General features: G+C 34.7%; 2 protein-coding genes and 2 long non-coding RNA genes across 8 annotated transcripts in view; 2 read left to right on the forward strand and 2 right to left on the reverse strand.

The window, feature by feature from the left end:
* Positions 1–5,670, forward strand: part of pou2af2 (POU class 2 homeobox associating factor 2) — a 13,093-nt gene extending 7,423 nt beyond the window's left edge. Inside the window, exons 4-6 of one of the 2 annotated variants that reach the window (XR_014208984.1) lie at positions 105–406; positions 2,304–4,426; positions 4,462–5,670. Coding sequence is in view for 1 of the 2 variants with exons in the window: in XM_082181059.1 (XP_082037185.1) it covers positions 105–406; positions 2,304–2,684 (683 nt within the window). In the remaining variant the exon portion in view is untranslated. Of the gene's footprint in view, positions 1–104; positions 407–2,303 lie in introns of both variants that reach the window. The other variant, XM_082181059.1, reaches the window with a different exon arrangement.
* Positions 5,049–8,249, reverse strand: LOC309507015. Its single transcript, XR_014208991.1, has 2 exons — positions 8,120–8,249; positions 5,049–7,012 (listed from the first exon to the last, which is right to left on the reverse strand). It is a non-coding gene; the product is annotated as an uncharacterized lncRNA (long non-coding RNA).
* linc.pou2af1 (lnc RNA pou2af1) lies at positions 5,824–11,216 on the forward strand. Of its 4 annotated transcripts, none has more exons than XM_082181066.1 (5): positions 5,824–6,961; positions 9,447–9,544; positions 9,792–9,840; positions 10,279–10,505; positions 10,658–11,216. In XM_082181066.1, exons 1-5 carry the CDS (start codon positions 6,955–6,957, stop codon positions 10,982–10,984), a joined length of 708 nt encoding a protein of 235 aa, XP_082037192.1. In that variant the 5' UTR covers positions 5,824–6,954; the 3' UTR covers positions 10,985–11,216. The 4 variants fall into 4 exon arrangements, with proteins under 4 accessions (XP_082037192.1, XP_082037193.1, XP_082037190.1 ...); XM_082181067.1 differs by having other exon boundaries at positions 9,450–9,544; XM_082181064.1 differs by lacking the exon at positions 5,824–6,961 and adding an exon at positions 8,808–9,042.
* LOC309507017 lies at positions 11,069–12,922 on the reverse strand. The gene is made up of 2 exons (XR_014208993.1): positions 12,642–12,922; positions 11,069–12,258 (listed from the first exon to the last, which is right to left on the reverse strand). It is a non-coding gene; the product is annotated as an uncharacterized lncRNA (long non-coding RNA).
* Between the last annotated feature and the right edge of the window lie 632 nt (positions 12,923–13,554).

The raw sequence follows: 13,554 nt of genomic DNA on the forward strand, positions 1-13,554 counted from the left end.
TCTCCAACACTTTGTAAGCAAATGTGCAATGCCACATCTAGATACTGTAAATAATGTATCAGTCATGAATTATTTATTAATCAAAATTGTTGTGATCTGTTCAGGTTCTCACATGCTTCCAAGTTACTACGGCATGAGAAGACCTTTCATTTCAGACACAGAGTTTTGTTCCTCAACGAAACCATTTTCTACTGATGTCTACCCCTCATCGCTAACGGGAAAGTCTCTGTCATGCGACACCGGATGCGTGTCTGGTTATTCCTCTCTCATAGACAGCTACTACCCGGAGTCTTTTGGAGACTACCGCAGCACACCTTTCTCCGGCGGAGGAAGTACAATATTCTCGCCATCTGCACTGTCTTCTTTACACCCTTCTTACTCCAGTGACCCTTCACATTATTTGCTGGTAAGATCTGGCACATCGAGCAAGAAGGCACAGTCAGAAAAGATGTTTGTGAAGTGTAGTCAAAGTCTAGGTAGGGGGGAAAGTCTATGCTGTGTTGCGTTGGACATATTAAGTTAAAATATTTTTAAGCTATATTGGGAATATTTGTCTGAAGTGATGTAAATGTTATGGGCATGTGGGCCAAAGTTCAAATGAATCAATACTTTAAATAACATGTTTGCAGGCTGTTTCATCCAAGTAGCACAAGTTTTTAGAAAACAAAACAAAACAAAACAAAATTAAAATATTTATATAACACATTTTTAAACCATTTTAAAATATTTTAATATTATTTCATATTATATTTTCTATACTCCTCTATATTTAATTATATTAATATATATTTTTTTTACGGGTATATGGGACAACGTTTAAATGAATTAATAAATAAAATAACATGTTTGCTGTTTCATACAAGTAGTATGAGTTTTCAAAAATTGGTCACACTTCATTTTGATGGTCCCTTTTAAGCATTCTGTTGACTAAGCAACTTTTTTTGCAACTCTCATTAGAGTATTAGTAGACTGTCTGCTTAATATCTGCTAACACTTTATTGTGATGCTCCCCAACAGACATTCTACTAACTAGAAGTAACTTTACAACTACATGTCAACTTATTCTAATCCAAACCCTGTAAGTCGACTAAAACTTTACTAACACTCTAATGAGAGTTTGTGGACGTGTAGGTGCAATGTTACTTATAGTCACCTGAATGTGTTAAAGAGACCTTCAAAATAAAGTGAAACCAAAAAATTTAACAATTGCATAATTTAAAAAACATTTTTGTCAAATTTTATATAGTTATATTTAATATATTTTTCTATTTTTATTTATATTTAAATATATTATATATATTCATGTATTTCCCCTGAAAAGTTAAATAAAAATATTACAATTTGTAGAAAAACCATTTCATCCAAGTATTATAGCCTAGGTTTTTAGGGGGGAAAGAAGAAATGTTTTTGTAATTTCATTTAATTTAATTTCATTGGCACAGTTCAAATGTCAAATTAAAATCAATAAATTGAATAACAAGTTTGCAAACAGTACATGTTTTTTAAATAATTAAATAGAATTATATATAATTAAATATATATTTTTATTTTTATATGTAGCCTAATTATTCTAAAAACCTATACTATCTGCAAACTTTATATACTTTATATACTTTTATATATTTTTATAAAACTGAAATTATGAACTTGTTGCTTTCAATAATACCTATAGGTTTCCTATAACACATGCACATCCTAAACTAATATCTAAATATGTTAAAATTTTACATTAAATACATTGTTCTTAAGGGGGGCATTTCCCCCCATCTTCCTTAATTTTTTTTTGAAAAAGAAAACAGTATTTACAAAGGTTTATTCTGGCCTTGACAACATCATACTGGTTTTGTCTCTGTGCCATTCTTTTGCATATTCTGTACATTGCAATATACATTACACCTAATTGTCTGTTGTCTCTCCCACTTTCTGTATTCATCTGGTTGTAAAGGATATTGGCTTTAGTGCAAGGAGGTTCAGTCAATTTGTAAATGTAGTGTCTTGTCATTTGAGAATGTTCTTAAAGGGATAGTTCACCCAAAAATGAAAATTCTGTCATCATTTACTCGTCCTCAAGTTGTTCCAAACCTGTATGCACACAGTAAAAAATTATGTCTGCTGAACACAAAAGAAGATATTTTGAAGAATATCGGTTACCAAACATTTGATGGGCCCGTCAACTGTTTGGTTACCAACATAGAACAGGTTTAGAACAACTTGAGGGTGAGTAAATGATGACCGAATTGTTTTTTATTTTTGGGTGAACTATTCCTTTGAGGGTAATGAGTTTTTGCTTATGTCGCCTGCAGAGGGACTCTTGGGAGCCCGCGGGGACTGAGGTGGTGGAGGGTTTGTGTGGAGATGGTCTGGCTCCCGTGCCCCTGTCTACACCCAGTTCTTTGGTCAACCCCGAGACCGCCAGCCCGACCCAGTTCCGCTCATCTTCCCGGGGTTCACAGTCATACTCTCTCCATTCGCTGGATGAAGTCAATTATCACTCCTCGTTTCAATCCTCGTCCGGCAGTTTTGCTCCCCCTTCTTTCTTGACTGAGCCTTTGACCAAACTAGTGCCAGTTCTACCATCAGAAGATACAGAAAGTGCCCCTTCAGCCTTGAGTGACAGTCTGGTATGGGGGAAAGAGGACACTGGTAGCACTTGGTCACAGTATGAGGTCAGGAGGACGTTCTGAGATTGAACTGTATAGGGAAGTAAAGGCTTACAAGCCTAGCAGATCAACACTTCTTCAAAACACAAGTAAGGCAATTAGCACTAAAATCTCTGTGTCAGTTTTACTTAGCAAAGCTAAGGCTTAACATTGGGGAACAAAAATGACTACATTGTATCTTAATGTTTTATTTGTATCGTTTATTATAATGTTATCTTGATTTTTCTAGTCATCACAAGTTACATTGACTCAGCATAATTAGGATAATAATCAGTATGAGACTGCATGTATATCAGAATTTTTACTTCTATGGCACATTAAGTGATTGTGAGTCTATTTAAATGTATATTATCAGCAAACGTTAAGTGTTAAAATATTTATAGTTGATGTGTAATATCTAGCTAGTCCTATTTATCTTCTTGTGACTGTTTCATTTGAAAGTCTGTTGTGAAAACTGTCTCTAAGGTAAATAAACTAGAATTACAAAAAAAAAGCAAAGAAAAAAGAAGCCTTCTTGTGACTCAACGGCACAATGAAATTCACAGGTCAGATGCAGTATTGCATTCGAGGCAAAAACAAGCGCCTAATGTGAACACAACAGAAACAACTTTACATGCAATGAAAACTCAAGCCCTTTATTAAAAATGAAATGTACAAACATTTTCAAGACAACAATTAAAACAAAATCAGTTTTTAGTTATCCTCTCATATGAATAAGACATACAGTAACAGTCAAAAGTTTGGAATCTTTACTATATTTCACAAGTTCACACTTACATATAATTAAATACAGTAATGCATATTTGGCAAACCCAGAGTTCTCCCCCCAGTTGTGATATTAGAACTAGAAGTGAGGAGATGGGGTGGTGATAAACTGTAAATGAACAGAGTAAGTCTGCTGTATATATACCTCTTATCTCGTTTAGTGAGTTGATTAACTGCGCTCCTCTCGTGTTAAACAGGTTCATTATCTGAACGTGCTCCTCCCGAACTTTGTGAACCTCCCGAACTTTGCGAACTTTCCCAAACAATGTTTTTGAAAGAGGTCTCTCAGATTTAAAGGGATATTTTACCCCAAAAATTTACATTTTGCCATTATTTACTTTCCATCAAGTTGTTCCAAACCTGTATGAGTTTCTTTCTTCTGTTGAACACAAAAGAAGATATTTTGAAGAATGTTGTAAACAGACAGTTGATGGACCCCATTGACATCCATACTAGGAAAAAACATACTATGGAAGTCAATGAGTGTCATCAATTGTTTTGGTTACCAATCATACAGGTTTGAAACAACTTGAGGGTGAGTAAATGAGAACAGAAATGTAAAAATATAGAAAAAAACCCCCAGTAATATTGTTAAATATTATTCACTTTGGAATGGTTTCCAGCCATTACTGCAGTCTTCAGTGTCACATGAGCCTTCAAAAATTATTCTAATATGCTGATTTGATACTCAATTATTAACGATGTTGGAAACAGTTGTGCTGCTTAATATTTTTTTTGGAACCTGTGATACTTTTTACAGGATTCATTGATGAATAAAATAAGAACAGCCTTTATTCAAAATAGAAATCTTTTCTAACAATATAAATATTTACTATCACTTTTTATCCATTTAACACATCCTTAAAAGTAAAAGTATTAATTTATTTCAAAAAAGAAAGAAACAAATTACTGACCCCAAACTTTTGAACGGTAGTGTATATTGTTACAAAGGTTTCTATTTTAAATAAGTGCTGTTCTTTTTTTTCATAAAACAAAAAAACGTTTTTTTTTTTTTTTTTCATCAAAGAATGCTGAGAAAAGTATCACAGTTTATAAAAAAAATATTAAGCAGCACAACTGTTTCCAACATCATAATAAATCAGCATACAAGATTTCTGAAGGATCATGTTACGCTGAAGACTGGAGTATGGCTGATGGAAATTCAGCTTTTCATCAAATAAATAAATTATATTTTAAAGTATATTAAAATAGAAAACCATTCTTTTAAATTGTAATATTATTTCACAATATTACTGTTTTTCTGTTAAAAAACATAAAAAATTGTAATGTTTCCAAACTTTTGACCGGTACCGTATATTCAAATATACAACATTACAGGATTAGGAGAAAAAAAAATCTATATAAAATAAGGAAGAAAATCAAGAGATATTTTAATTCTAAAGTGAGGAAGTCAGGAATTGGGGAACTTTTTATGTATAAAAATATACTGAAATTAAGAAATTGACAACAAATGATATATCATATGCTTTACTATAATAAATATATTTTAAATCAGACCAGAACACCTGCCTTATTTCACAATAAAATACATTTAACAATGAGAAACAAACAAATAAAAAATTGCTATCAAGTTGAAACCTCACAGGTTTCATTTCATGCTTCTTCTTTTTTTATATTTTTGTATAGGCTACTGATGAGTCAACAGTCTAGGCTTCCTCTACTCTATATCTTTGATCCAGTACAATTTACCTCTGCAAAGAAAAAAAGAGGAAATTAGCTATTATTACATTTATTGCCAAACTGAGTGCATTAAGTGACTCTTAAAGGGATAGTTCACCCAAAAATGAAAATTCTGTCATACAGGTTTGGAACAACTTGAGGGTGAGTAAATGAGGACAGAATTTTCATTTTTGGGTGAACTTAACTATCCCTTTAATAAACAGTGTCGTACCAGCCTAGTTAGATGAAATACAGCTTGAGGTCTTGTGACAGGACCTGAGCGTTCCTCGGTTTAATCACCAGGGGGCGACATTCAACTGGCCAGATCTCGTAACGACCGACCTCTCCTTTCTTAGAGATTTTTTTAAGGACATTGAAATATCTGTTCATAAAGATGACTGATAATTAGAGACTGGTAAGAAAATAATATTTTGAAACAGGAGGTCTGTTTGCAGCGGATTAACATTACAAACCGATTTCACAAAGGAGTCAAACAACTTAGAAATCCCACCAAGAAAGTTGCATTCGGACTTCAGCTACTACAACAAGATGCTTACAGACGAATTAATAAAGTATCCCATGTTTTATCTCAATACTTTAATCTCGAATTATTCTGCACTTGCGAACGAAATGTTCAGTTTGTCTGTACTAGCCTACATCATGTCACATTGACCCGTTTTCCAACTTCTTTTCTAAGACAAAGAACACCTGCATGTCATCCATTCAGCCTGTTTTCAGTCTTCTTAAACACGCGACCATTAAATATGAAACACGTAAATAAACAACTGCATTATGGTTTCGTAGAATATTCCACTTGGAACTTTTTCGTTTAAATTATTATAAAAAAAAAAAAGTAACTAAAGTCAGGTGTGAGATTCTGTTTGTGATCAGCATCCCTCAGCATCAGCCTACTTATTTTGGGGATCAATATGATGATTTTGACGATGATGATAAATATGCAATATGCATTGATTAACGAAACTATTGCATTAAAAAAGATAATACCGTGAGAAAGTAAACTAATAGCCTTAATAGTATTGTGAAAATCGCTTTCAGTTAACTTGCTTTGGATCTGCAGTTGCAACTGACCCGTTGAATTAAATATAGCCTATAAATATAAGTGACTAAATTTCATATTTAGCCTTCTTATACCTGTTCCCACTATCCCAGTAACTTAACTTTAGCATACGTCCCAATTGTTCTAATGACAAACATGGCTGCTATCTTATGCCACGCCCACAACTCCAATAATTCTTAAAATACTGCACAATTAAGATCTACACGACACAATAATAATTATTTTTTTCAAGACTACATATTAGGGAAGATATTTATAATGTGTAATGGAATGTAAAGCTTCATTTGTGCCTTTAGTCTCACTGCAAAGTTGAAATAGTGATTCTAAGGGAGACTCCAACCACCAACACCAAAAGGATGATAAAATGTTTAAAATATATATTTGGTTGATGTCAAAATGTGAAATAACACAACATTCTATTAAAAGAGATGTTAATATATGCATTATAATAGCGAATATCACTCAGAAATAAGTATTTTTACGAAGCCTTTGAATATTCAAATTGAAAGTATCGCGCAATCAAATCATTGTCAAATCATTGAGTTCTTGGGGTTTTAAATAGTAGGGATGAGGGGAGAAAAACTCAAACTAAAATATCCCTAGCTATATTACTGTATAATTGTATGTCCTGAGAGTGTTTTGAGGTTACTTTGTTGAGACTTTTTAATACTTTTGTGAATAATTCGTTCTTGCCCATATAATAGAGCAAAGAAGTGACGTTGGGGTATTTCACTGTAGTTCTTCCAGAGTTTTCCTCCTTTTCAGGCCAAAATGTCTGGTAAGTAAATTTTCTTTTTTCTTTCGTTTAAGATGTTTTGTCTTCAGCAACCTGAAAAACATTGAGAAAAAAAAATATGTTAATTAAAATCATTTAATACATTGGTAAACTTTGCTTGGAAATGTGTAGTTCAAATGATGCAGCCTTACTAATCTCTTAAAACAGCAAACACATGTGAAGGATTCAATTCAAACAAATTGGTGAATTTTACATGTATATGTATTTTATATTAATTGGGCTACATGCAATTTCTTGCCGTTTGAGGGAACGGTATCTCTGGTGATTCATTAGGCTAGAGCTCGAGCTTCATTGATAGCTTGAATTTTCTGTCTGGTTGTATTTTTACTCAGCTTTTCTTCAAGCAAAACTGAATCTGAAGATTTATTTACTGTGTCTTTTTAGACTTTACGTTTTCGACCAGCGTGTCATTGAATGCAGTGCTTAGGAATAACCAACAGTAAACGATGACTTAATCTAATTTGGACATTTTAACCAGAATTCATGCCTTTGCTTCAGAGCGTACATGAATATTTATTAGATAGGTTTAACTGTCAACGAGCACATCAACACACTGCCGAAGGACGTTTTTGCTATCTTATTAACATCAGCGCACTTTTTTGCCCTCTGTAAACTCAACTGCCTCCATGAACTCAACCATGGCGTGGCGTTGTTTGGAATCATCACTAATGTTCCGACATAATTTTATATAGCTATATTAACACGGATCAGGAAGACGTCCCACTGTGTATGTATAGGCTCAACAACCAATTAAAAAATTAGAAAAGAAGGACAACTTTTTTCATCTATTTTTTACACATTTCATATTGGGAGGAAGTTATTAGGCGCGGCTTTACTCCAGTAGGAAGAGATACGAGGACTGCCCTTTAACTTTGGCAAGAAATCATTTTACATCTGGCGAGCGGAACGCGAAAACCAACTTGGACTCCGGACGTTTTTAGGACATTTTAAACAACAGATTGTCGCTAAATCGACAACGCGCTCGTAAAGAAATCGGGCTTTTTTTTTTTTTTTGCAACAAATCTGATCGGGTTTTCTGTTGGATAATGACTTCAACATCTAGTCTATTCCCCGATGTATTTTCTCTGTCCGCTTGTATGCGGCTTTTGCTATGAGCTATAATAAGAGTATTTTACTTACGTCTGTAACTTGTAGTGGCGTCGACCGAGGAAGCTTCTCTTTCTCCTTTGCTCGCGTGCAGTGTTTTGCAGCGCTTCCGCAACTTGGAGCGCTTCTGTTCTCCAGTGAAACGCTCAATAATTAGATTAGGCTACTCTCCAGTTTAGTCGGGTTTTAATTTACAGCTAGGCTATATGAAAATAAACGGTTTAAAACTCCAATTTAAAGCTGTCGCCCCGCGACAAAGATGGCTGGAGAGCATGTTTCTCGAAATTCACTACTGTCCATTGTAATGCGAAAACTAACCCATTCACTGCCGGATCACCAGTGCCCTCAGACCACTGGAGCGTTAACTGGGAAGACGAGCATAGTTGTTTTAATCTTGAGGGATATCTTATCTTGTATTTATTAACTGATATAGCCTACATATATTTACTTAGGCTATATATATTATGTTCTACTGGCAAATGGGGAAAATGCAAAAGTTATTTGTGTGGTTGAACAAGAGGGACAATGACAAATAAGGATGTCCGAGAAATCTTTCAAAGATCTTATTATAGACTACATGTGCTGGTCTTAGAAACCTAATCTTTGTATTGCTGTTGTTTCGTTCATTTTTTGAAAAACATGCATAACATTTTATACAAATATTTTGATTTAATGACTCTTCATTAGTCTAAATAAAAAAAATCAGTTCTAAAGAACCTTTCATTGATCAGTTCTTAAAATAACCTTTTTTTTCCTTCTCAGTGTGAAGAATGTTTTAATAATCTAAAGAATATTTATCACTGTAAAGAACCTTCTGTCCAGTGGAAAGATTACAATCATTTTAAAGGTTCTTCATGCATCGATGCCAATAAAGAAATATTTAAGAGTGAAAAGTGTTCAAATACATTCCTTGCAACTTCATTATTTTGACAACCATGTCAAAACACATTTTCAAGGTAAAACAATTAAATTCATTGCTTATTGGATAAGCCACACTGATATTCACACTGATGTATACACACACAAATGCATATATATATATATATATATATATATATATATATATATATATATAGGCCTATAAAGGCTATATATATATAAAAATAAATTTAAAAAAGTTGAGGTAGGCTACTACATCTTTAAAGCACCTCAAAAATATGTGTGCATTTTTGAACAACGTAGTAGATCCATTGTCTTAAATAGGGATTTATGTATAAACTATGATTTAAATCCGTTAGGATTTTTATTGTGGCAAATAAAAATGTTTTATTCAAATGATTTTTTTAAATAAATAAATAAATAAATGCATACGTCATTGGTGAATGAAAATAAACTGAAATGAAAAAAAATTGTTTTTCAGCAGATAAACCCAAGGTATACCAGGGTGTGCGTGTGAAGACCACTGTCAAGGAGTTACTGCAGAAGCACAGAGCCCTGCAGGCACAGAAAACCGCAACGGTAAACAATAGAGCTGTTGGAAACAATAAAAATCATAAGAAGACACTATTGACTTGTGGTAGCCGAAGTAAAGTGAAGCGTGGTCAGTCAAGACCAAATTTAAAGCACCACGCCCCTTCAGGCCTGCTTCAAGACAGATTCAGTTGATACCACATATTAGAACTACAAGATTTCTGTTGTTTTCCACTGAACGAACATAAAGGTTAATGTTTCACCTTGCTTCTCTCTCTTACATTTCATCCTGTAGAAATCACAAGCCATGGCTGGTCGCGATGTCTGCTCTACGACCATGAATAGTAAGTTTAAAATAACGAATGAACTAGACGTCGATAACTGACAGTGAAAAAAACAAAGATAAACATTCTGCCTACTAAGCTACATGTAAGAGCTTGAATTTAACCAGGAAACATGAGAACAAGACAAAACAAAGTATACTTGACAGCATGCAACTTACTCTACTCCAAAATAGAAACCATTTTCATCCACCGTCAGGCATCAGCTCTACATCTACAATTCTAGGGGGAGAACAAATCAAAAAATAAATAAAAGAACAATGACACCTACATCTATAGGTGTTCCTTACAGATCCTGGAATGATCTCCTATTTATAAACTACTATTCAAATGTGATTTAGCTGTTGGCTGATGGTCTCGTGACATCATCCCAAGTCTTGCTGGCCTAATTTAAATGTTCTCCTGTGCTCAAGCCAGCATTTTCTTCTGTGTTCCCAACAGCCCACCTTGATGTCTTCTCTGGAATGCAAGCTCCAGAGCCCTATTTCCAGACACGTCCCTTTACCGAAAATGTCAACATCCCGATGGAGAATGCTTATGATCATCAACAGATGATACACACGATGCCTCCTGAGACTTTCAGCGGCAGTAATTTCGTGTGTCCCACTTCTTCGCAGTGGTCTAATGGATATATGCCTTCTAATACGGACCTCTATGGTACTAGCCTGGTACGTGTTTGTTTTTTCATTTTTCATAAAACTTTTTTAGGGGGGGCATTTGAACAGTTCTAATGGTCAAATATATGTTTTCTCAAATTAATAAAATCATGCGTGCAGCATTTTTAATAAGTGTTTCGTGCTTTTGCAATCTGTTTCCTCAGGTATCCAGGTCACCCTCAGACTCCTTCAATCTCCCCAGTCCAGTCGACTACAACAGTTACTCTCCCCCTCAGTCCCACTCTTCATCTTCCTCTTGCTACAGCTCCCCGACACGGATGGATTTGAGCTCCAGTTTCTCTCCAGAAAATTACCACTATCAGCACTGCAGCCTTCAGCATTGTTTTTGCCTGTCGCACTGGTCCAATGCGCATGAAGGCATGGCAAATTCGGAGTATGCGCCCTACGGCTCTTCAGACTGTTTGTTTTCATATAGCGACGACAGTTATTTCAGAAGGGATACCTCAAACTCAGAGATGTGTTACTTATAAAATGCATTTTTAAAGCACTTTGCGCGAAAATTCAGTGTCATAATTGATGCATTTGAATGCATTTGTTGTATTTTAGTTTCGATCAAAGAAAAAAAAAACTGATTTCATGATTAGGCTTAGGTTTAGGAGTTGTTTTTAAGCAACAAGGTTGATTGCAGAGAGCTATGTGTGAGTATAATTTACAAAATATTCATTTATCTTTTCTACAATAAACATATTTTTCATAATTTTACTGGAATCTTTTGTTAAAATTGCTTAGATGTATTAATAATGGGAACGTTCAGTATGTTTCTCACTCTTGAAATGTATAGGAACTTTGACAGTTTAAAATAACAATGGGCACGATTATTGTTTTGCATATCAACCTTCAACACCAGGAAAATAGGAGGGGGGAAGAGATTACACAGCATATAGGCTATATAAAAACATATTTGATATCCAACAATGCATTTATTATAGTTCATAACTGTTATATATATTTTTTCTTTGCTCCTAACAACACTGAAAAAACTGAAATTGAAAACATAAATTTAGCCTAATTGCTGCCTTATTTTTTTTTTTTAAGTATAAAATCACAGCTTGCCTTGAACTTTTCATCATCATCATTATCGTGGAACAAGAACTTTCATTATCACACACTTTTACCAAAATATGAAATCGAAAGGAAAACGCAGAACCGTTAACTGCACCGTTAACTATGCAAAATTAAAATAAAGAAAAGGAATTGCATAACTTAAGCCTATCTCACGAGGTTCAAAAATCCACAGGCTACGGAATGGTTAAACAGGTTAGGAATAATCTTATACTTATCAACTGATCTGAAATACGAGTCCTAAACTAAGCAGTGCATTTGCAGTGTCAACGAAGTCTTTAGAAATGAGAAATAGAAAATAACTTAATTCATGCTTGGATATCTGTTTTTATTCATTTAAAATAAATGTCCCGTGTCTCTTTCAACTTCGGAACATGGCACGACTTAATCATTTAACAGTCACGCAATGGTATTCTATTCATTAACTACAGAAACAGGGAATGTTTTGAAGTCAAACAGAAGGGTGTGTACAGTTGGCACACGCACATGTTTCGTGCCTGCTGCGCTCCAACTTGGAAATCCCCTCGGGAAGAGCAAAGGACAAGGAAGTTTTCCTTTACCCACACGTTGGCTTTTTTTTTCCATGAACTGCGTCCCTCCCACTTCTGCACAACGTGTTCTCTGATTGCGATAGTGATTCCAGCATACACTACTCTGACCTCTCCTCATGTTATCTTTGACTCTGAAAAATAAAAAATTGAATTGTTATTCTTCTAATTAAGGTCCAGTCTTATATTGTATTTTCCAACAAACTGACACTGACACTTCCATTGAGATGAAACCCAGAATTACTACCTAAGGTGAAGGGCTGGGGGACGAGGAACTGAGTCCGGGGAGTGTCTGAGGTTCCAGTTCAAACTGGTTATATTTTTTGGGCAATGAAAAGGACGACACTGCAAATGTAACGGGATCATGTGAGTCTGTGATTGCGCAATGTTCCCTTTTGAATGGCAATACATGAAGCCTATGAGAATGGAGTTCTATTAGTGCGCGTCTAGCAGTTAAGTCAGCTAAGTTAAGTCAGTTATTTCACCCAAAATGAAAATTTTGTCATTAATTACTCACCCCCATGTCGTTCCAAACCCATAAGACTTTCGTTCATCTTTGGAACACAAATGAATCCCAATATTTTTGATGAAATCTGAGAGATTTCTATCCCTCCATAGACAGCTATGGCAACTGAAACTTTGAGGCTTCAAAAAGTGCATAAAGAGATGTAAAACTAAAACATGTGAATTGAGTGGTTTAGTCCAAAATTTTCTGAAGAGTTGCTTCATATGATGAAAAGATTGAATTTAGGCTTTTATTCACATAAACATTCATCAACTCACACATAAGTTGTGGTAAACCAATGGAAGCTCAAGCATGATCGCTTGACTTGCAAGAACCAATAGGGTTCATTCTCGTTTGAGCTTCTGCAAGAGGTTTGTTCATGTGTGTCAAGCAAGTTTGGTTGAGCTTCTGTTTATGCTCGCTGATCAATGTTTATATGTGAATAAAAGCCTAAATTAAATCTGTTCATCATATAAAGTGATAGTGTCTCTTCAGAAAATTTGGACTAAACGCTCAATTCAAATGGATTAGATTTACGATCTCTTTATGAACTTTTTAAGGCGTCAAAGTTGCATAGCTGCAAAAGGTGGGACATAAATCTCTCAGATTTCATAAAAAAAGATCTACATTTGTGTTCCGAAAATGAACACAAGTCTTACGGGTTTGGAACGACATGAGTCGTATAAGTAATTATTTACAGAATTTTTTGGCTGAACAATCCCTTGGAGTCAAACAGGGGGAGATCTAGAAAATTATTAAGGCCTGGATGGCAAGGAGGTGGCATGAGGATTGTGAGGGGCGGCAACACTATATTAATAGTTTGTTACATTAACAGTATAGCGCTTTTCTCTGCACTCAAAGCGCTTTACATGGAAGGGGGGGAATCTCCTCAACCACCACCAATGTGCAGCATCCACCTGGATGA

The sequence above is a fragment of the Leuciscus leuciscus genome (genome assembly GCF_965113295.1).
Source record: "Leuciscus leuciscus genome assembly, chromosome: 9".
Taxonomy (NCBI): domain Eukaryota; kingdom Metazoa; phylum Chordata; class Actinopteri; order Cypriniformes; family Leuciscidae; genus Leuciscus; species Leuciscus leuciscus.

Coding starts and splice junctions, on each gene's coding strand:
- linc.pou2af1 (XM_082181064.1), top strand. CDS start 8,949: ATGCCAATAAAGAAATATTTAAGAGTGAAAAGTGTTCAAATACATTCC. Junction 9,545..9,791: donor AGGCACAGAAAACCGCAACG/GTAAACAATAGA, acceptor TTCATCCTGTAG/AAATCACAAGCCATGGCTGG. Junction 10,506..10,657: donor ACCTCTATGGTACTAGCCTG/GTACGTGTTTGT, acceptor CTGTTTCCTCAG/GTATCCAGGTCACCCTCAGA.